The sequence below is a fragment of the Anomaloglossus baeobatrachus genome, chromosome 5 (genome assembly GCF_048569485.1).
Source record: "Anomaloglossus baeobatrachus isolate aAnoBae1 chromosome 5, aAnoBae1.hap1, whole genome shotgun sequence".
Classification (NCBI taxonomy): Eukaryota; Metazoa; Chordata; class Amphibia; order Anura; family Aromobatidae; genus Anomaloglossus; species Anomaloglossus baeobatrachus.
In genome coordinates this window covers 569,454,719-569,476,450 of record NC_134357.1, presented here as the reverse complement: position 1 = coordinate 569,476,450, position 21,732 = coordinate 569,454,719, and the positions used below count along the sequence as shown (strand labels likewise).

The 21,732-nt window shown below is 45.0% G+C and overlaps 1 protein-coding gene across 1 annotated transcript in view; it reads right to left on the bottom strand.

Moving 5' to 3' along the window:
* Positions 1-21,732, bottom strand: part of LOC142313057 (uncharacterized) — a 178,934-nt gene that overhangs the window by 10,042 nt on the left and 147,160 nt on the right. The window contains exons 7-9 of the mRNA XM_075352043.1: positions 2,966-3,165; positions 2,598-2,854; positions 805-2,172 (exon numbers count right to left, since the gene is read on the bottom strand). Of these exons, the coding sequence (XP_075208158.1) occupies positions 805-2,172; positions 2,598-2,854; positions 2,966-3,165 (1,825 nt within the window). The remainder of the gene's footprint in view (positions 1-804; positions 2,173-2,597; positions 2,855-2,965; positions 3,166-21,732) is intronic.

The window sequence follows — 21,732 nt, the reverse complement described above, 5'->3', positions numbered from 1 at the left end:
GGCCTAACCATATATACAATAGCCCTACCTTTGTTTATAGAAACCTGTGAACAACAATTCCTCATTTAATCCCCCTGGCGCCAAACTATTCAAGTTGTAGATCCAAGTGGATTCTCGTCTCAGGAGATCCAGTGTGAGGTTCCCCCCTCTGATATTGGTTTTGATGCTCTCAAGTCCCAGAATCCTTATGCCAGATGTTCTTCCATTATGCTGCTGTAAAAAATGCGTTGCCACTGAAGAGAGGGTCTTGCCTTTTTCACGGTCCGTTTTCGCCGTATTGATGGAGGAGATATGCTGTTGGATTCGGCGTCTCAGTTCCTGCCCGGTTTGTCCTACATATATTTTTGGGCAATTGCAAATAAGACCATATACTAGGTTTCTTGTCCGGCAATTAAAATATCCTTTGGGTTTCTGTCGGAAAGAAAACATGTTGTCAAAAATAGGGTCCCTTGCCAACATTAAAGGGCAAACATTGCAGTTACCGCAAGGGAAAGACCCTTCCAGTGGGGGACCCCCCTCCGTCTTTCTAGACGGTCTACAAAAATGACTAGAGGAAAGCACATCTCTAAGGTTTCTGGCCCGTCTGGCAATTATCCGTGGGGTTTCTGTAATGTGTGGCAAAAGAGCCACTTCACTTCGCAGGATCCCCCAATTTTTCTTCAGGATCCCTCGTAGGTCAGGCCATTGGTTATTAAAGGTAGTCACAACCCCAATATCACCGTATGGGGTCCTCTCATCCCTTTTTTTGGCCAAGATCTCCCTTCTCCCCTTCGCCATTGAGGACTGGAAGGCCCGTGCAATTACCTTCTTAGGGTATCCTCTTGCTTGAAATCGTCTCGTCAGGTCTCTTGATTGTGTTCGAAAGTCCACATCATGACTACAATTCCTGCGTAACCGCAGGAATTGACCTTTCGGGATCCCATTTCGAAGGTGCCCCGGGTGGAAACTGCTATAATGCAGAAAACTGTTTGTAGAAGTTGGTTTTCTGAATAGGTCCGTGATGATCCTTGAATTCTCCAAAGAAAGTTTTAGATCCAGGAAATCTACCGTGGTAAGAGACAAATGTGATGTTAAATAGATATTGAACACATTATTATTTAGTTCGGAGATAAACTCCTCACACTCTTCCCACGGCCCGGTCCACAGCATTAGGACATCGTCCAAATAGCGGAACCAACGAAAAACGTGTTTTTCATAAATGGCCATATTCCTCACCACAGTCTCCTCCCACCATCCCAGATATATATTGGCATACGATGGGGCACAACGTGCCCCCATCGCTGTTCCTGAAACCTGTTTGTAGAAAATTCTATCAAATACGAAGTAATTCAGGTTGAGGATAAGTGACAACATATTCAAGAGGAATTCATCGTGATCCCTGGTACCCGTACTCCGTCCGGACAGATAGTAAGAGACCGCTCCCATACCCAGATCGTGTGATATGTTCGTATAAAGCGATTCTACGTCCATAGTGACAAGAATGGTACCTTCGGGAATATTCAGTTCTTCCAATTGTGAAATCAGGTCAGCCGAATCCCTGACGTATGATTCTAGGCGGAGGGCGAAGGGCTGTAGATAGAAGTCAAGATAAGCACATAGTTGTTCAAATATGCTCCCGATTCCAGCTACAATTGGTCTCCCAGGTGGTTTTAGGAGAGACTTGTGTACCTTCGGGAGCATATAGAATGTAGGAACCACAGGGCTTCGTACTGAAAGGAAATCCAGTTCTTTCTTGGATATAATCCCCTTCTGATGTGCATCCAGCAATAAACGATCCACCTTAGTTTTAAAAACATTAGTTGGATCGGAGGGGAGAGGCTGGTAAACATTTCTATTGGACAGCTGACGTTGTGCCTCCTCTAGATATAATTTCACGGGCCATAAAACAATATTTCCCCCCTTATCTGCTTCCTTAATTACCAGATCGCCATTCTCCCTCAGATGCTGTAGGGCCCTCCTTTCCTCAGTTGAAATATTATCTTGTTTATTATTATCCAATTTTAAGGATTGGATGTCCCTGCATACAGCATCAAAAAATACCTGGACTACTGGAAACAAGGAAAGCTTAGGGGTAGCTTGTGAGGGTAGTCTGCCCGGAAATTTCTGCTTACCAAGAGGGGCCGTCTGTTCATCCATCAAATCCAATAGGGTTTGGAAGGCCAATCTTTCGTCCTGGGGGAGGGTATCAATCAATTGAGGTTTATGGTATAGAAGCTTGAAGGTAATTTGTCTACAAAACAAATAAATATCCTTAATAAAGGTAAATTTATTCAGTGTGTTCATAGGGGAAAATGACAAACCTCTGGAGAGGACTCTCTTTTCCACCTCATTAAGTTCATAATCAGCAAGATTAATGATGCTCAAATTACCTTCAGCCTCATGATTTCCAGCTATTTCCTCCTGCGATTGCCTCCCTTGTGGTGCGGGGACCATCCCGTTTTCCTTAGTCCACTTCTCAGGTTGCGGCCGTTTCCTTCTGCCCCTCCTACATCGCTTTCCTGATCGCTTACGTCCGATGATAAAAAATCATCGCTAGTGGATGCCTGATTTTCCCTATTGGACTTAGTTGGTGAAGATACCTGGGGTCTATTTCTCACATTTTGCTTTGCTCTAACATTACCCTTATGGTTCCACTTAAAGATTTCACCAGTCTGGAAATCTTTTTTGTCCCTAATCAGTTTGTTACATTTTCGTTTGATCACCTCTTTCTCAAAAAGGTCGATGATTCCCTTCAGTTTAATCTGAAAGGGTGCTACCACTGAGGTTTGATCGAAATTTTTTAGCTTAGATTCCTTAGCCCTTATTTCTTCTCTAATAGTGGGAAGTAGTTCTTGATCATGTATTAGCAACATATCTAAAATAATAGATGAGCATTTTAGAAGGCCGGACTCCCAAGTTTTTTTGAAAATTGGGTCCGCCTCCCACGCCGGGAAAATTTGAACCCTCAGACCCCTTGGTACAATACCCAATTTTTTATAATGCTCTAGACTCTTTATGTTATACCAGACCTTGGTCAGATTTTTATGTAGTTTAATTAGGTCTGTACCAACTTTTTCAAAACCAGCGTTTTCCCCTGTGGCCTCAGTCAATTGGGCAGTTGTTGGAAGATCAAAAATATCCGCCACCTGGTTAGACCAGGCATTCTCCCTTTCCTCTAGATTCATCCTAATTAGTAGAAAAGGACCATAAAATTAGAAAGAAACAAAGTAAACAAATTTCACTGACAACAGACTAAAAAAGTCTATAATTTTAGAAGGTGTGCCACAACTCCAGAAAAATATCCTATAAGAAGGACACTATAAGCAATCATGAACAAGAAAAATGGGGAGGGCACCACCTAAGGGAATGTAATTACCCTATATAGCAGTCAAATGGGTTCACCTCGGCACACCTATATACAATTTGTATCAAGGAGGAAAGAAGTGTGCATACTGGAGGGATACACCAATTTAAGTGAAAAGAGATTACTTTATTACAAAATTTTAGGACACAAGATCACACACTTTCTTTAAAAACATTTAAAAGACAAAAAGTCATATACAAATCACAAAATGTCCCGACCTCTGTTGAGGTTGGACTATCCTCTGCCACCCAGAGGTGAGCTATCTGGTATTTACCAGGGGTACAGTATTCAGTAAGGTATAGATAGAAAGTACCATAGACAAATCATATATAATGGTACTCATACAATTAGAACCCAAGATTTAGACATACATCATAACATTATGACATTAAATTACATTGCAATATTCAGGATGTCCTCCAATAAATGCAGGTAAAGCGTCACAATATGTAGCCACACTGAGATATAAAACTACAATTCTTTGGGAGAGATTATCCCCCAACAGAGAAAGAAAATACCTCCAGAGTATAGTGTGGCCCACAGATATAATAGGTCCCAATTATTAGCCAGAATATGGCACTAAGAAGTAGAATTTATATAAGTAGAGCAACCATACAGAGAACATTTTCCTATGCATACCAATAAAGCCCAAGATTTGGGCGATATCATTAAAGTAACCTGCAGGTATATTAAATGCCCTAATTACCAGTCATAGCAGACCCAGGGAGATTGGGTGACAGAGGGTACAGGTCCCCACGCGTATCGTCACCAGCTAGGGTGACTTCGTCAGGGGTGGGTTCCCTGTGCCCTAAGCAGTGAGTTTAAATACCTGTAGGTCCCAGACGCCAGTCATAATGGCGTTTCAAAAGAGCGCGCTCTTGGGATACCCGGCGTCCCGGAAGTACCCACTGCGCCTGCGCTAAAGAATTTTTCTAAAGAGGAAGTGAGGGAGGACGGAGTACCGCGCATGCGCGGGACTCCGAAAACATGGCGGCCGCCATAGAAAGAGACAGATTTTCTTTTACAATCCGTATTTTTAGATATACACAAAATAGGGGCCAGTGTATCAAAGCACCCTACAGTAAGTGGAGAACCAAGGTCGGTACTATAGGGGACATACTTGTTCAGTATATATAGAGACATAAGAGTCTCAAAATAGAAACACATTAGCATAAGGACCCCAACTAGAACTCATATATAGTATGCCTATACTTTGTATTAATAGATAGGTGGCTATGTCAAGATTTTCGGGGGGACCCCAAAGATTTTTTAGAGGGGCATTTTATCCATAAGCGCCCCTGTAAGGAATCATATCCAGCTTTTCCATAGATAGAAATTTGCACATATACAAGGTCTCAGGTAGACAAATATGAAAAAAAGAGCCTCAAAATAGAACAAAGGCCAACATTCACAATAGGAAAGATAGATTATCCATTTTACAAAAAGCCATATATCCTAAAAATATACCGTGTATGTGCATGTAATCCCCAAGAGGAATAACATTATTATTATTAACATTGCAAAACATTATGGGGCCTTTTTTCACCTATTTCCCTTGTGAAAACTGGAAATCTGTGATTAGAACAACATTTTAGTGGTAAAAAAGTTTTTTTTCTTCTTCAACGCCCAATAGTATAAAATTTTGTGACACACCTGTGGTGTCAATATACTCACTGCACCCCTGGATGAATTCATTGAGGTGTGCAGTTTGTAAAATGCGGTCACTTGTGGGGGATTTCTACTGTTCTGGCACCTCAGGGTCTCTGCCAATGTGACATGGCACCCGCAAACCATTCCAACTAAATCTGCACTCCAATATAGTGCTCCTTTCCTTCTTCACTTTGTATTGTGCCTATAAAGTAGTTTTTGACCACATATCGGGTACTGGCGTACTCAGGAGAAATTGAGCGACAAATTGTATGGTTCGTCATCTCCTGTTACACTTGTGAAAATGACAAATTTATGGTTAAAAGGAACATTTTTATGATTAAAAATTTATTTTAATTTTCACAGCTCAATGTTATAAAATTTTGTGAAGCACCTGGGGGTTCAAGATGCTCACCAACCATCTAGATAAATTCCTTGAGGGGTCTAGTTTTCAATGTTCGGTCACTTGTGGGACAGGTCAGCAGTTTAGGCACGTAAGGGACTCTCCAAACATGACATGGCGTCTGCTAACAATTCCAGACAATTTTCCATTCAAAAAGTCAAATGGCGCTCCTTCCCTTCCGAACCCAGCTGTGCGCCTAACCAGTAGATTTCCACCATATATCAAGTATCCTTGTACTCAGGAGAAATTGCACAACAATTTGTATGGTGCACTTTCTCCTTTTACCCTTGTGGAAATGCAAAATTTGGGGCTAAATTAACATTTTTGTGGGAAAAAGTAACAATTTTCATGTTTTCCTTCCACATTGATTTGGTTCCTATGAAGCACCTAAAGGGTTAATAAACTTCTTGGAAGTGTTTTTGAGCAGCTTGAAGGGGTGCAGTTTTTAGAATGGGGTCACTTTTGGTTATTTTGTGTCACCTAGGCCTTTCAAAGTCACTTCAAATATGATGTGGTCCCTAAAAGAATGGTTTTGTAAATTTTGTTGTAAAAATGAGAAATTGCTGATGAATTTTGAACGCTTCTAACTTCATAACAAAAAAAGTAGGTTTTAAAATTGTGATGTAAAGTAGACATAAAACATGTAATACAAGCGGATAAAACAAGACTGAGCACAAGACCTTCAAAGCCATCTACACACATCATAGGGAGATTTCATGGCACCTTCTCTCCATCTACCTGATGAACCTGAGGAACATCGGGATCTTCTTGTTTACAGTCCTGTGGGAGAAGAGGATGGGGACATCTCTCTGGTGTTGTCCTCTTACTGGATAGAACTGGAGGAGACACATACAGGGACTGAATTCATTCCTTACATACAGATAATTATAGGTCGTGTGTATTTAGTCCTGTCTATTACCTGGTGATGAGAGGGGTTGGGGAACCTCCATCATGACGTCCTTGTACAGATCCTTGTGTCCTACTAAATACTCCCACTCCTCCATGGAGAAATAGACGGTGACGTCCTGACACCTTATAGGAATCTGACACATACAATGATACCGTCACCCCCGATCCCTTCATAGCGTTAAGCCTGCTTTACACGAGACGATAGATTGTGCGATAGCACAATCGATCGTACCCGCCCCCGTTGTTTTTGCGTCACGGGCAATTAGTTGCCCATGGCACACAAACTCGTTTAACCCCCGTCACATGTACTTACCTTCCGGACGACCTCGCTGTGGGCGACGAACGTCCACTTCCTGGAGTGGGCGGGACGTTCGGCGTCACAGCGACGTGACACGGCAGGCGGCCAATAGAAGCGGAGGAGCGGAGATTAGCGGGATGTAAACATCCCGCCCACCTCCTTTATTCCATTAAGCCGTCGGGTGCCGCGGGAGGCAGGTAAAGCTGCTGTTCATCTTTCCCGTGGTGTCACACGGAGCAACATGTGATGCCACGGAAACGATGATCAAACGCCGCCATTTTAATTAAACAATTTTATGAAACCTAGCGACGAGTACACGACTCACGATTTGTGAGCGATACTGCGTCGCTAGGAGGTGTCACACGAGACGACGTCGTGCGATATGCCGGATATGCGTCACGAAAACCGTGACCCCAACGACAATCTATCATCTCGTGTAAAGCCCGCTTTACTGTATAATGTCCCAGCATTCCCAGCAGTGTCACCTCTCCAGTCAGCAGCTCAATCATCTTGTAGGTGAGTTCTAGGATCTTCTGGTCATTGATGTCCTCATGTATCGGGGGGTGAGGTGGAGGGCCCTTGATTGGGCTCAGGGGTCTTCCCCATCCCTCAGACACTGGGGCCTGACAGCGCTCACTAGAGGTCTTCTTCACTACTGTGTAATCCTGGTTATGGAGAGACACAGTAATAAATCTCACTACAGACATTTCCAGAGTCCTCACCTCTCCAGTTCTCTCCATCTGTTATTCCCATAGATAAGAATGATGTAATGTGACATTATCAGAATCTCTCACCTCTCCAGTAAGCCGGAAGAGGATCTCTAGGGTGAGGTGTAATATCCTCTCCGCCATCTTGTCCCTGTCCATATCCATCCTTCACGGGGCAATCAGGAGAATCCTTTTCTATAGAAGATCTCCACTGAGAGGATACGATATTGTAGGGACCTGAATGGGGAGAAGATGACGATGTAACATCATAAAGAATCCATCATAATAATATAATTACTGGAGACTTTTTATCCAATTACAGACCATAGAAATGATGCGATTATATAGTTAGCACGTTTGGGGTTTGTTTGCTAATGGTTTTAAAAAGCTGCAGAATTTGTCAGAAATGTACTCCAGGTCACCCTGGGCTATTTTTATATAATTATATATATGTATATATATATATATATATATATATATATATATATATATATATATATATATATATATATACATACATACATACATACATACATACCACACATATATTATATGTCTCTCTCTCTCTATATATATATATATATATATATATATATATATATATATATATATATTATATCTATATAGTAATAATTAATAATTTTATTCATTTATATAGCGCTATTAATTCCACAGCACTTTACATACATTGGCAACACTGTCCCCATTGGGGCTCACAATCTAGAGTCCCCATCTGTATGTCTTTGGAGTGTGGGAGGAAACCGGAGAACCCGGAGGAAACCCACGCAAACACGGGGAGAACATACAAACTCCTTAGTATTGGCCTTCCTGCAATTCTGTCAGATAATACTATTTCTTCTTGAGAATGATTGCAATCACAAATTCTTTGGTGTTGTTATCTTCATTTAATGTGTCTTCAATGAAAAAAATAAAAAAAAAAGTCATAAAGCCAAATTGGATATTAAACATAAAACATAAACATAAAAAAGGGGGTGGACAAAAGTATTGGCACTGTTTGAAAAATCATGTGATGTTTCTCTAAGTTGTGTAATTAACAGCACCTATAACTTACCTGTGGCACCTAACAGGTGTTGGCAATAACTAAATCACACTTGCAGCCAGTTGACATGGATTAAAGTTGACTCAACCTCTGTCCTTGTGTGTACCACATTGAGCATGGAGAAAAGAAAGAAGACCAAATAACTGTCTGAGGACTTGAGAATCCAAATTGTGAGAAAGCATGAGCAATCTCAAGGCTACAAGTCCATCTCCAAAGACCTGAAAGTTCCTGTGTCTATGGTGCGCAGTGTCATCAAGAAGTTTAAAGCCCATGGCACTGTGGCTAACCTCCCTAGATGTGGAAGGACAAGAAAAATTGATGAGAGATTTCAACGCAAGATTGTACGGATGGTGGATTAAGAACCTCGACTAACATCCAAACAAGTTCAAGCTGCCCTGCAGTCCGAGGGTACAACAGTATCAACCCGTACTATCTGTCGGCGTCTGAATGAAAAGGGACTGTATGGTTTGTCAAAAAAATACCTGAGAAAGCCTAAAAAAAAGAGGCATTCAAAGAAAAGAACACGGTCCCTACAGTCAAACATGGTGGAGGTTCCCTGATGTTCCTTGGGGTTGCTTTGCTGCCTCTGGCACTGGACTGCTTGACCGTGTGCATGGCATTATGAAATCTGAAGACTACCAACAAATTTTGCAGCATAATGTAGGGCCCAGTGTGAGAAAGCTGGGTCTCCCTCAGAGGTTATGGGTCTTCCAGCAGGACAATGACCCAAAACACACTTCAAAAAGCACAAGTAAATGGTTTGAGAGAAAGCAATGGAGACTACTAAAGTGGCCAGCAATGAGTCCAGACCTGAATCCCATAGAACACCTGTGAAGAGATCTCAAAATGGAAGTTTGGAGAAGGCACCCTTCAAATCTCAGGGACCTGGAGCAGTTTGCCAAAGAAGAATGGTCTAAAATTCAAGGAGAGCATTGTAAAAAACTCATTGATGGTTACCGGAAGCGGTTTTTCGCAGTTATTTTGGTTAAAAGGTTGTGCAACCAAGTATTAGGCTAAGGGTGCCAATACTTTTGCCTGGCCTATTTTTGGAGTTTTGTGTTAAATGATCAATGATTTGATTTTTGTTTCATTCTCTTTTGCGTTTTTTCATTGCAAGCAAAATAAATGAAGGTAATAATACCAAAGAATTTGTGATTGCAATCATTTTCAAGAAGAAACTTAGTATCTGACAGAATTGCAGGGGTGCCAATTCTATATATATTATACATATTTCAGATTTTTTTTTTGTACAAACTTAATGCCATGTAACAAAACCTGAGTCTTTTTCTCCTTGGAGCATTTTGCAAGAATTAGGCTATGTGCCCACGCTGCGGAAAATGCGCGGATTTCTTGCGGAAAAGCAGCGGATTTCCCGAAAATCTGCAGCAGCGGCACTTCCCAGTCATTTCTATGGCTTTTTGGAAATGCTGTGCCCATGCTGCGGATTTTTCCGCGGCGGATTTGGTGCGGATTTTGATCCGGAAAAATCTGCAACATGTCAATTATTGTTGCGGATTTTGATCTGGATTTTGGCTTCAGAATAGGGAAAAAAAAAAAAATCCGCACCAAAATCCGCGGTAAATCCGCGGCAAATCCGCACCTTTGAAAAGGTGCGGATTTTGCAGGAAAGCCGCGGATTTTCATGCAGAAAAATCCGCAGCAACATTCTACCGTGGACACATAGCCTTACATATACTACTTGAACTTTTTTGAAGAATTTTGAGCAACATAATGATGAATTGGGACCTAAGTTTTCAGATTCAGATCCTGTTATACCAGCAGAGCGGAGGTGACCGGAGTCCTGTCCTAAATACTCCGTGGAGGGAAAACTTTTTCGATTTCTACTTGAATACCTTCTCTTCCCGTAATGTAACTACCACTAATGCCAGGATCACATGACTGTATGAAAAAATAAAAACTATCAGTTTCATCCAGAAAAAACATTGACTATTCTTTTCTCACATGTCATTCGGGTGGAATCCGGTTTTTACAGCCATGAATAATTTTCTTCACCATTGACACTTTCCTATGTTAAAGAATTGCAATGTATTCATTAATAGCAGATGCTAGATGGTGGAACTGTTTGAAATCGGATTTATTTTTTTTCTGCACCCATAGACTAGTATGGGCGATTCTCATCCGATTTAATGAAGGCACTACTGCTGTGATTTTTTTTCTTACACAGATTCAGTCAGTGGGGGAAAAAACAAAATATCTCATCTTCGGGCTGGAGTCACACGGCCGTATGAAAAAACAGTCCCATTCTCATGCCGGAGAGTAGGATCATTTTTTCTTACTTGTCGTCCGTGTGTGGTCAGTGTGCTGTCAGTGTGCAATGCGTTTTTTTCTCAGCAGCTATTAGTCATTTACAAGACGATTTATAGTGTTCTCTGCCACATGATAGTAATGTATCCATAAAAACGGACGTCACTTCGATTGTCCGTATGACGTCAATTTTTTTCTCGCACCCATTGACTTATATTGGCGAGACTCGCACGATTTCAGCAGCAAATCGTGACTTTTTGCTCATCCAGAATCTGGATGAGAAAAAAGCAGACCAACTGCTCTGCCTCATTGACTAACATTGGTCCAAGTGCAATGCGAGATTTTCATACGGTCATGTGAGCATAGCCTCACTGCCACATTGAATATCATTGGTGCAAGTGCTATCCCTTTTTACGGGAATGGATTGGTGCCTATAACTGCATAGTAGTTGAGGTTATATAAAATCTTCACAGCCCTAAGAAGTAGCCATTATAGTTTTGTAGAACTCGAGTATACCGTGTTTTTGGAATATTTATCTATCCGCTTTTACTTCTTCCGTTTTGTACACTATGTTGGAATTCTTCAGACTTGCGAAGCAGCTGGAAGTTCTTATCAGACTTTTCAGCCTTTAAGATTTTTACTTTTCACAACCCCACATACTGAGTCAATATCACAACACTAATGCTACAGGTATCTAGTTAATGCAGTATACTGCTCCTTCATCATCCCACAGCCTATTACCACCATATTGGTGCTTGTGAAGCTCAGTTGCTGGCTTGGCATCTTTGAAGTCTGTATTTTTAATTTTACACTTCTACAAAAAAAAAGGGATATTTGACTTTCGGGTGAAGTGTATATAAAACCTAAAAAATTTACGCTACAGGGATATTTTATCATGAAAGTCAGGCATTTAAGTAGAAGCAGCAATGGGGATTTCCTCATCTCAAACCACTTATTGAAACAACAGCCAACAGTGGCGAATTATTACCATTATCTGTGGTGTTACATAGGACTGCAGGTGATGACAGCCACTACATTAACTGTACTCAGAGATATCATTGTATTATCTGTGGTGTTACATCATAGGACTGCAGGTGACATCCACTACATTATCTGTACTCAGAGATATCACTGTGTTATCTGTAGTGTTAGGCTATGTGCGCACTTACTGGATTTTGCCGCGGATTTTTTGCGGATTTGCTGCATGTTTCGCTGCAGAAAATGTTCATAACATCTCTGCAGTGAATCACCAGCAAAACCTATGGGCAAAAAAAATCCTGTGCGCACTGGGCGGAATTTGACAGCTGCATGTTTTGCTGCGGGATTCCCACAGAAAAAACAATTGCATGTCACTTCTTTTCCGCACGTCGCTGCGGGATTTCACTCCATTGACTCCAATGTAATCGTGAAATCCTGCAGGGAATAACGCAGGCAGCAAATTCTGTGCGGTTCACTGCGTTTTGCTGCGTTATTCCCTGCGGTATTTCGCGGTTTACCTCCGGTAATGTACATCGCTTGTCTGCGGTTTTGCAGGGAAGTGATGTCATTACAGGAAGAGGAAGCAAAGCAGAGAGTAAACACACACAGATCACACACACAGAACACATCACAGACATAGAACACATAGACACAGACACATAGAACACACATAGAAAGAAAACAGAAATATAGGAAAAAAAGAACGTGGGCTCCGCTGTATTTTTACCGTCCAGCCGAGGTAAACACACAGTGGCGGCCCGGTATTCTCAGGCTGGGGAGGGAGAGGGGCAGGGTTAATGTCCCCCGCCTCACTCCCCCTCCCGCAGCCGAGAATATCAGCCGCAGCTGCCCCGGGACTGTCGCATGCATTATGCGGCACTACCGGAGTGTCCTCGGCTCTTCCTGCAGCCGTGTAGCAGTGGCTGTCAGGGTAATACAAGGGGTTAATGGTGGTGGATCACCGCCATTAACTCCAGGCTTGATCATGGTAGCGTCTATGTGACAGCTGACATGATCAACCCGTAAGTAAAGTGAATAAAACACAGACACCGAAAAATCCTTTATTTTAAATAAAACAAACAAGCCTCGTTCACCATTTTATTAACCCCTCCTGAAACAAAGCTCCGGCGTAATCCACAGGTCCAGCGCTGCTTACATCCAGCCGCGACTGACACAGCACTGAATGAATGCAGCAGACAGCAGAGGTAATTACCGGTCATTTCCCACGGCCGGTAATGTGAACTGACTGCCGACCGTGGGAAATGCAGCGATCTGTCCTCTATATATCTATCTATCCCTCTATCTATCTATCTATCTGTCTGTCTATCTATCTATCCCTCTATCTGTCTGTCTATCTATCTATCCCTCTATCTATTCTTCTGTCTCTTTATCTATCTATCTCAGAGTGAAATGACTTTTTTTTTTTCAATGTGCTTTATTGCATTGAATGCAATAAAGCACATCCCAACCTGCACGCGGCAATACCGCGAACAATACCGCGGCAAAACCGCAGCAAACCGCATGCGGTTTTCGGGTGCGGTTTGCCGCGGTTTGTTACTGCGGGTGCGGTAATCTTTGAATACCTGCGGAATTTTCTTGAGAAAATTCCATTTTCCAGTGCGCACATAGCCTTACATAGGACTGCAGGTGACATCTGTGGTATCCCGGTACCCATTCTACTGCTGCTGAGGTAAACAGTTGTAGTGTAGTGTAGCAGTAGATCTGTTCCAGTGTGCCAGAATTACTTTGTGCACTGTGAGTCAGGAATATGTAATGCATTGTGTTATGCTGTGTGTACACTGAGAATTGATAAATATACTTTTCTGCCATCTATTGATCAATGTATGCGTATCAAAGTTAGGCTTTCATTCTCCTCACAAAAAGCTGCATTGGAAATGGCTGGGAGGAGTCTCCCATCTCAGTGCCGACACTGTAAACTGGATCAAACTAGACTAGTCAGAAGAGAGGGAAGAAGCTGCGAGAATCTCTATCCCAGTCCATGCTGAGGGGACATCTTTTTATTCATATAATCGTCTCCGCAAAGGAGTGAAGCTCCCTACAGCCAGGAGGGAAAAGGCTGAACACATGCTACCTGCATACTGGTTTTCTATGCGCTTCCAGCCAGAACCAGCATAATGTGACTCCTATGTTACGAACTCTGTCTGCCCTATCCCCTGCAATAGGAGCGGTAGCGCCAAAACCGCGAGACTCGAGTAGCTCCATACCACTAGTATATGGCCACGGGGAGCCAACCTGTGAAGGTCCCTCCATCAGCGTAGCATTACCTGCACTGTGCAGAATATTACCTCCAACAGCAAGTGAGGAGAACTGTACTCCAGCCGCCCTGAGAGGCCCCACACTGAAAACTGTACTCCAGCCACCCAGAGAGGCCCAAACTAAGAGCTGTGCTCCAGTTGCCTTGAGAGGCCCTAAACTGAGGAGAACTGTGCTCCAGCCACCCTCAGAGGCCCAAACTGAGGAGAACTGTACTGCAGCCACCCCGAGAGGCTCCACACTGAGGAGAACTGTACTCCAGCCACCCTGAGAGGCCGCAAACGGCGGAGAACTATGCTCCAGCTGTTCCAAGAGGCCCAATCTGAGAACTGTGTTCCAGCCACCCTGAGAGGCCCAAACTGAGGAGAGCTGTGCTCCAGCCGAGCTGAGAGCCCCAAACAGAGGATAGCTGTACTTCAGCCACCCTGAGAGGCCCAAACAAAGGAGAGCTGTACTCCAGCCACCCTGAGAGGCCCAAACAGAGGAGAACTGTATTCCAGTCACCCAGAGAAGCCCCAAACTGAGGGGAACTGTACTCCAGCTGCCCTGAGAGGTGCCTAAAGTTAGGAGAACTGTACTCCAGCTTCCCTGAGAGGCACCAAACTGAGAACTGTACTTCAGCCTCCCTGGGAGGCCCCAAACTGAGGAGAGCTGTGCTCCAGCCACCCTGAGAGGTCCAAACTGAGAACTGTGCTCCAGCTACCCTGAGAGGCACAAACTGAGAACAGTGTTCCAGCCGCCTCAGAGGCCCAAACTGAGGAGAACTGTGCTCCAGCCACCCTGAGAGGCCTAAAGTGTGGAGAACTGCGCTCCAGCCACCCTGAGAGGCCCAAACTGAGGAGAGCTGTGCTCCAGCCGAGCTGAGAGCCCCAAACAGAGGATAGCTGTACTTCAGCCACCCTGAGAGGCCCAAACAAAGGAGAGCTGTACTCCAGCCACCCTGAGAGGCCCAAACAGAGGAGAACTGTATTCCAGTCACCCAGAGAAGCCCCAAACTGAGGGGAACTGTACTCCAGCTGCCCTGAGAGGTGCCTAAAGTTAGGAGAACTGTACTCCAGCTTCCCTGAGAGGCACCAAACTGAGAACTGTACTTCAGCCTCCCTGGGAGGCCCCAAACTGAGGAGAGCTGTGCTCCAGCCACCCTGAGAGGTCCAAACTGAGAACTGTGCTCCAGCTACCCTGAGAGGCACAAACTGAGAACAGTGTTCCAGCCGCCTCAGAGGCCCAAACTGAGGAGAACTGTGCTCCAGCCACCCTGAGAGGCCTAAAGTGTGGAGAACTGCGCTCCAGCCACCCTGAGAGGCCCAAACTGAGGAGAACTGTACTCCAGCCACCCTGAGAGGCCCAAATTGAGGAGAACTGTACTTCAGCCACCCTGAGAGGCGCCCAAACATAGGAGAACAGTACTCCAGCTGCCCTGAGAGGCCCCAAACTGAGAACTGTACTCCAGCTGCCTTGAGAGGCCCAAACTGAGAAGAGCTGTGCTCCAGCCACCCTGAGAGGCCCAAACTGAGGAGAACTGTACTCCAGCGGCTGAGAGTACTAAGCTTGCTTGTTTTATAAGGAGAAGACACCTACTTTCATAGGCAAAATACTAGGTGTACCCTATACAGTGAATTGCTGCCACTTTCCCTTTAAGATACAGACTGTACACTACAGTTCAAAAGTTTACGTTCACTTAGATATTTCCTTATTTTTGAAAGGAAAGCACATTTTTTTTTTCAATGAAGCTAACATTAAATTAAACAGAAATACTCTATATATTGTTAATATGGTAAATGAGTATTCCAGCTTCAAACGTCTGTTTTTTAATGCAACATAAACATAGGTGCATAGAGGCCAATTTCCAACAACCACCACTCCAGTGTTCTAATGGTACATTGTGTTTGCTAGCTGTGTTAGAAGGCTAATTGATGTTTAGAAATCCCTTGAAAACCCTTGTGCAAGTATGTTAGCACAGCTGAAAACAGTTTTGCTGATTGGAGAAGCTATAAAATTGACCTTCCATTGAGCTAGTTGAGAATCTGGAGCATTACATTTGTTGCTCCCATTAAACTCTCAAAATGGTTCGAAAAAGAGAACTTTCACGTGAAACTCGACAGTCTATTCTTGTTCTTTGAAATGAAGGATATTCCATGACAGAAATTGCCAAGAAATTGAAGATTTCCTACAACGGTGTGTACTACTCCCTTCAGAGGAGAGCACAAACAGGCTCTAACCAGAGTAGAAAGAGAAGTGGGAGTCCGCGCTGCACAACTGAGCAATAAGACATGTACATTAGAGTCTCTAGTTTGAGAAATCGATGCCTCACAGGTCCTCAACTGGCAGCTTCATTAAATAGTACCCGCAAAACGCCAGCGTCAATGTCTACAGTGAAGTGGCGACTCCGGGATGCTGGCCTTCAGGGCGGAGTGGCAAAGAAAAAGCCATATCTGAGACTGGCTAATAAAAGGAAAAGATTAATATGGGCAAAAAAACACAGACATTGAACAGAGGAAGATTGGAAAAAAGTGTTATGGACAGACGAATCGAAGTTTGAGGTGTTTGGATCACACAGAAGAACATTTGTGAGACGCAGAACAGCTGAAAAGATGCTGGAAGACTGCCTGACGCCATCTGTCAAGCATGGTGGAGGTAATGTGATGGTCTGGGGTTGCTTTGGTGCTGGTAAAGTGGGAGAGTTGTACAAGGTAAAAGGGGATTTTGAATAAGGAAGGCTATCACTCAATTTTGCAACGCCATGCCATACCCTGTGGACAGCGCTTGATTGGAGCCAATTTCATCCTACAACAGGACAATGACACAAAGCACACCTTCAAATTATGCATGAACTATTTAGGGAAGAAGCAGGCAGCTCGTATTCTATCTGTAATGGAGTGGCCAGACCAGTCATCAGATCTCAACCCTATTGAGCTATTGTGGAAGCAGCTTGACCGTATGGTACGCAAAAAGTGCCCATCAAGCCAACTTGTGGGAGGGGGGAAGCATGGGGTGAAATATCTCCAGATTACTGCAGCAAATTAACAGCTAGAAGGCCAAAGGTCTGCAAAGCTGGAATTGCTGCAAAGAAGCATTCTGTGCCGAAAGCAAAGTCTGAAGGAAAAAATTATTATTTCAAGTAAAAATCACTATTTATAACCTCATCAATGTCTGGACGATATTCTCTATTCATTATGCAACTCATTTGATAAATAAAAGTATGACTTTTCGTGGAAAACACAAAACTGTCCGGATATCCCCAAACCTTTGAACTGTAGTGTATGTTATCATTCCTTTCAGTAAAGTGTGATGTTTGCAGGGTCACTCATGTGTCCGGCTGCTTGTAACATCACGGGCGCTACAACATCTGCAGCCAGACACCACCTCCATAGGAGCGCCCCGGGGGGTCCTAAACCATCTCCGTAACTGCCATTGACAATTGCTGCGGACACTAGGGAAGTGTTTAGGGGTCCAGCGGCCCAATTCAGCTATCGTGACAGTACCATCTGCAGCCAGTAAAACGACATATCCCAGCTGTCCCCTCTGCAACATCTGGCGCCTCCCCTATGGGTCATCACATATCTACTGCATTATCTGGGGGATTCAGGGGGGAAACATGAAAGTGAAGGAAAAGCTAAAGCGTAATGGAGACTCCCCACCTACCTCCACCTGCAGAGCCGCACACTAGATATTAGTGATGGGTAGTTCGTGAGTGAGTAGTTCAAAATGAACTACTCCTCAGAGTGAACTAGTTCATCTAGTTCACCATCCTGACAGAGATTAGTTCATAATGAACTAAACAGAAAGTGGGAGGAGACAGTGATCCTCTACAGCTCCAGGAGGCTCCTGCCCTCACACTGGCTCTTTATAGCCCCTGATGCTGGAAAAGGAGGTAGTAAAACACTAGACCACACATCAAATACTAATAATAAAAACTGAAATTGCAGAGTAGACAAGACACTGCTCATATGTGTGTATGAGAGAGCGTGTTTCTGTGTGTGTTTCTGGGCTTAGTGAGATGCATCAGACTGAACTAGGCTGCTCTGATTCATTCTCAATACATTTAGTTCAGCAGCTCATATAGTTCATTTAGTTCACAGGTCACATGATGCATTTCCTGTCAGCTCCTCCAGAGAGATACTGAACTAAATGAACTAATCTTTTGAACTAAACAGCAGTGTGAGGAGACAGAGAGTGATCCTCTGCAGCTCCAGGAGGCTCCTGCTCTCACACTGGCTCTTTATAGCTCCTGATGCTGGAAAAGAAGGTAGTAAAACACTAGACCACACATCAAATACAAATAGAATAATAATAATAATAATAATAATAAAAACTGAAATTGCAGAGTAGACAGACACAGCTCATATGTGTGTATGGGAAAGAGTGTTTCTGTGTGTTTCATGCCCCTCACCTGTCTGTGTGATAAGATCAGCCACTTGTAGAGGATCGGCCTCTTGTAGAGGAGCAGCCTCCTGTAGCCTAGATCAGTCTTGCTAAAATCTTTACCACTGGCTCATGTTGTGTTCTGAAAATGGTGGCTGCTGAACTGCTTCTCAGCTCCCTCATACACATTCATTATGAGTCAGTACTCTACACTACCACAGGGGGCGCTGCTGGGCTCCTCATACACATTCATTATGATTCAGTACTCTACACTACCACAGGGGGCGCTGCTGGGCTCCTCATACACATTCATTATGAGTCAGTACTCTACACTACCACAGGGGGCGCTGCTGGGCTCCTCATACACATTCATTATGAGTCAGTAGTCTACACTACCACAGGGGGCGCTGCTGGGCTCCCTCATACACATTCATTATGACTCAGTACTCTACACTACCACAGGGGGCGCTGCTGGGCTCCTCATACACATTCATTATGAGTCAGTACTCTACACTACCACAGGGGGCGCTGCTGGGCTCCTCATACACATTCATTATGAGTCAGTAGTCTACACTACCACAGGGGGCGCTGCTGGGCTCCCTCATACACATTCATTATGAGTCAGTACTCTACACTACCACAGGGGGCGCTGCTGGGCTCCTCATACACATTCATTATGAGTCAGTAGTCTACACTACCACAGGGGGCGCTGCTGGGCTCCCTCATACACATTCATTATGAGTCAGTAGTCTACACTACCACAGGGGGCGCTGCTGGGCTCCTCATACACATTCATTATGAGTCAGTAGTCTACACTACCACAGGGGGCGCTGCTGGGCTCCTCATACACATTCATTATGAGTCAGTACTCTACACTACCACAGGGGGCGCTGCTGGGCTCCTCATACACATTCATTATGAGTCAGTAGTCTACACTACCACAGGGGGCGCTGCTGGGCTCCCTCATACACATTCATTATGAGTCAGTACTCTACACTACCACAGGGGGCGCTGCTGGGCTCCATCATACACATTCATTATGGGTCAGTACTCTACACTACCACAGGGGGCGCTGCTGGGCTCCTCATACACATTCATTATGAGTCAGTAGTCTACACTACCACAGGGGGCGCTGCTGGGCTCCTCATACACATTCATTATGAGTCAGTAGTCTACACTACCACAGGGGGCGCTGCTGGACTCCCTCATACACATTCATTATGAGTCAGTAGTCTACACTACCACAGGGGGCGCTGCTGGGCTCCTCATACACATTCATTATGAGTCAGTAGTCTACACTACCACAGGGGGCGCTGCTGGGCTCCCTCATACACATTCATTATGAGTCAGTACTCTACACTACCACAGGGGGCGCTGCTGGGCTCCCTCATACACATTCATTATGAGTCAGTACTCTACACTACCACAGGGGGCGCTGCTGGGCTCCCTCATACACATTCATTATGAGTCAGTACTCTACACTACCACAGGGGGCGCTGCTGGGCTCCCTCATACACATTCATTATGAGTCAGTACTCTACACTACCACAGGGGGCGCTGCTGGGCTCCATCATACACATTCATTATGGGTCAGTACTCTACACTACCACAGGGGGCGCTGCTGGGCTCCATCATACACATTCATTATGGGTCAGTACTCTACACTACCACAGGGGGCGCTGCTGGGCTCAGTGAGATGCATCAGACTGAACTAGACTGTCCTGAGTCATTCTCAATACAACATTTAGTTCAGCAGCTCATATAGTTCATTTAGTTCACAGGTCACATGATGCATTTCCTGTCAGCTCCTCACAGGATAGGGTGGAGAGAAATACTGAACTAAATGAACTAGATGAGCTAATCTTTTGAACTAATCTTTTCAGTGAACTAGTTCATGGTGAACTAATCACCAAAATGAACTAGATTTCCCATCACTACTAGATATATGGCTGCTCTGTGCTTCCAGGACCTGTGATGATGTCACATGGAGGGGAGGAGTCAGGGGTCACATGATCCTCAGTGTATGGCGGACTCTGCTGTGCTGGGTGTCATGGTGCTGGATGAGGGGAAGTTTATGTGTGGGGTCAGGAAGGGTTAACAGTGTGAATGTAGCAGAGCCGTGTGTGTACGAGGTGTACGGAGCGGAGCCGTGTGTGTGTACGATGTGTACGGAGCGGAGCCGTGTGTGTACGAGGTGTACGGAGCAGAGCCGGTGTGTACAATGTGTTCAGAGCGGAGCCGTGTGTGTACGAGGTGTACGGAGCAGAACCGTGTGTGTACGAGGTGTACGGAGCGGAGCCATGTGTGTGTGACGCCCTGACAAAATCAGGGTGTCACAGAAACCTGCACCCCTCTTCTAGGTGCAGGATTCTCTCCTCTTTAGTCCTCCATCACAATCCCCATTCTGGTACACATCATCAGCCATCAAGACCCTAGTCACCCCCCATGACAATAGGGACACACCAGTGGGCGGGGCCAAGCGGATGGTGACGCCCACCTAGGGGTTCTGAGGTGTTATGAGAGGGAACAAAACAGTTGAGTGGAGAGTTGAGAGACGAGTTGAGTGGAAGACGGTGAACAGGGTAGTCAGGAGCTCCTGGGCTACCAGACGACTTGACAACTGACTAGGTGGCAGTCGGCAGACAGGGCCACAGGCGACGGAGGTCGTGCGAAACCTTAAGTGGACCAGGGCAGGGTCGTAGCCCAACGGTACCGACAGCGGGAATCCTGTCCGGAGCCGTGCACAGACAGGGTACCTGGACCCTAGGGCAAGGAGCAGCTTTAAGCCCCTTACCAATTGACCAGCCGGGGACAAGATATCAGGTTTCGTCCCACAGGAGGCCCAGATAGAGCAAGACGGAAGCCCAACGAGGGGGATAGGGCTCCGCAATTGCCTGCTAAGATCCCACGGGTCAGTTGTCGTGGCCCACAGCTCCTAAAAGACAGTAACATCGGGAGCGGACTTCCCCATTTCACACGGAGCAGTTAATACAAAGGACTCAAACATAAAGTGCAGGTGGAAGGGCCCCTATTCTACTGTACCGTGGTGCGGGATCTGAACACACCCTCCGGAGGCTAATGGCAATTTGGTTTACCATCTGGACTCTGTGTCAAGTTATTTCCGAACTGTGAGTACAGCGGCACCATCCGGTCCAACCCTGCAGACTGCACTCCGTCATCCCGCCTGTACCAGGGTCCCGGGACAACACCTCCCCTACCCGTGGAGGGGATAACATCCAGCTGCCCCACTCCATCAGTCCCGGGCACCAGCGGCAGCGGCGGTGCCACCAAAACCACTGCATACCACGGGTGGCGTCACTGACAAACCTCCCCTATATTTATAATCACCCTTTTTCACTTGCGGGCGAGAGACACGTGCTCATGCCTTGGTCCGGCTTCCCCTCGAGCCACTGCAACGACCCCAGATCCAAGCGACTCGAGCAGCCCCCCCCTGCCGTGGTCTGTTCCCCCACCCGCAACTTGTGT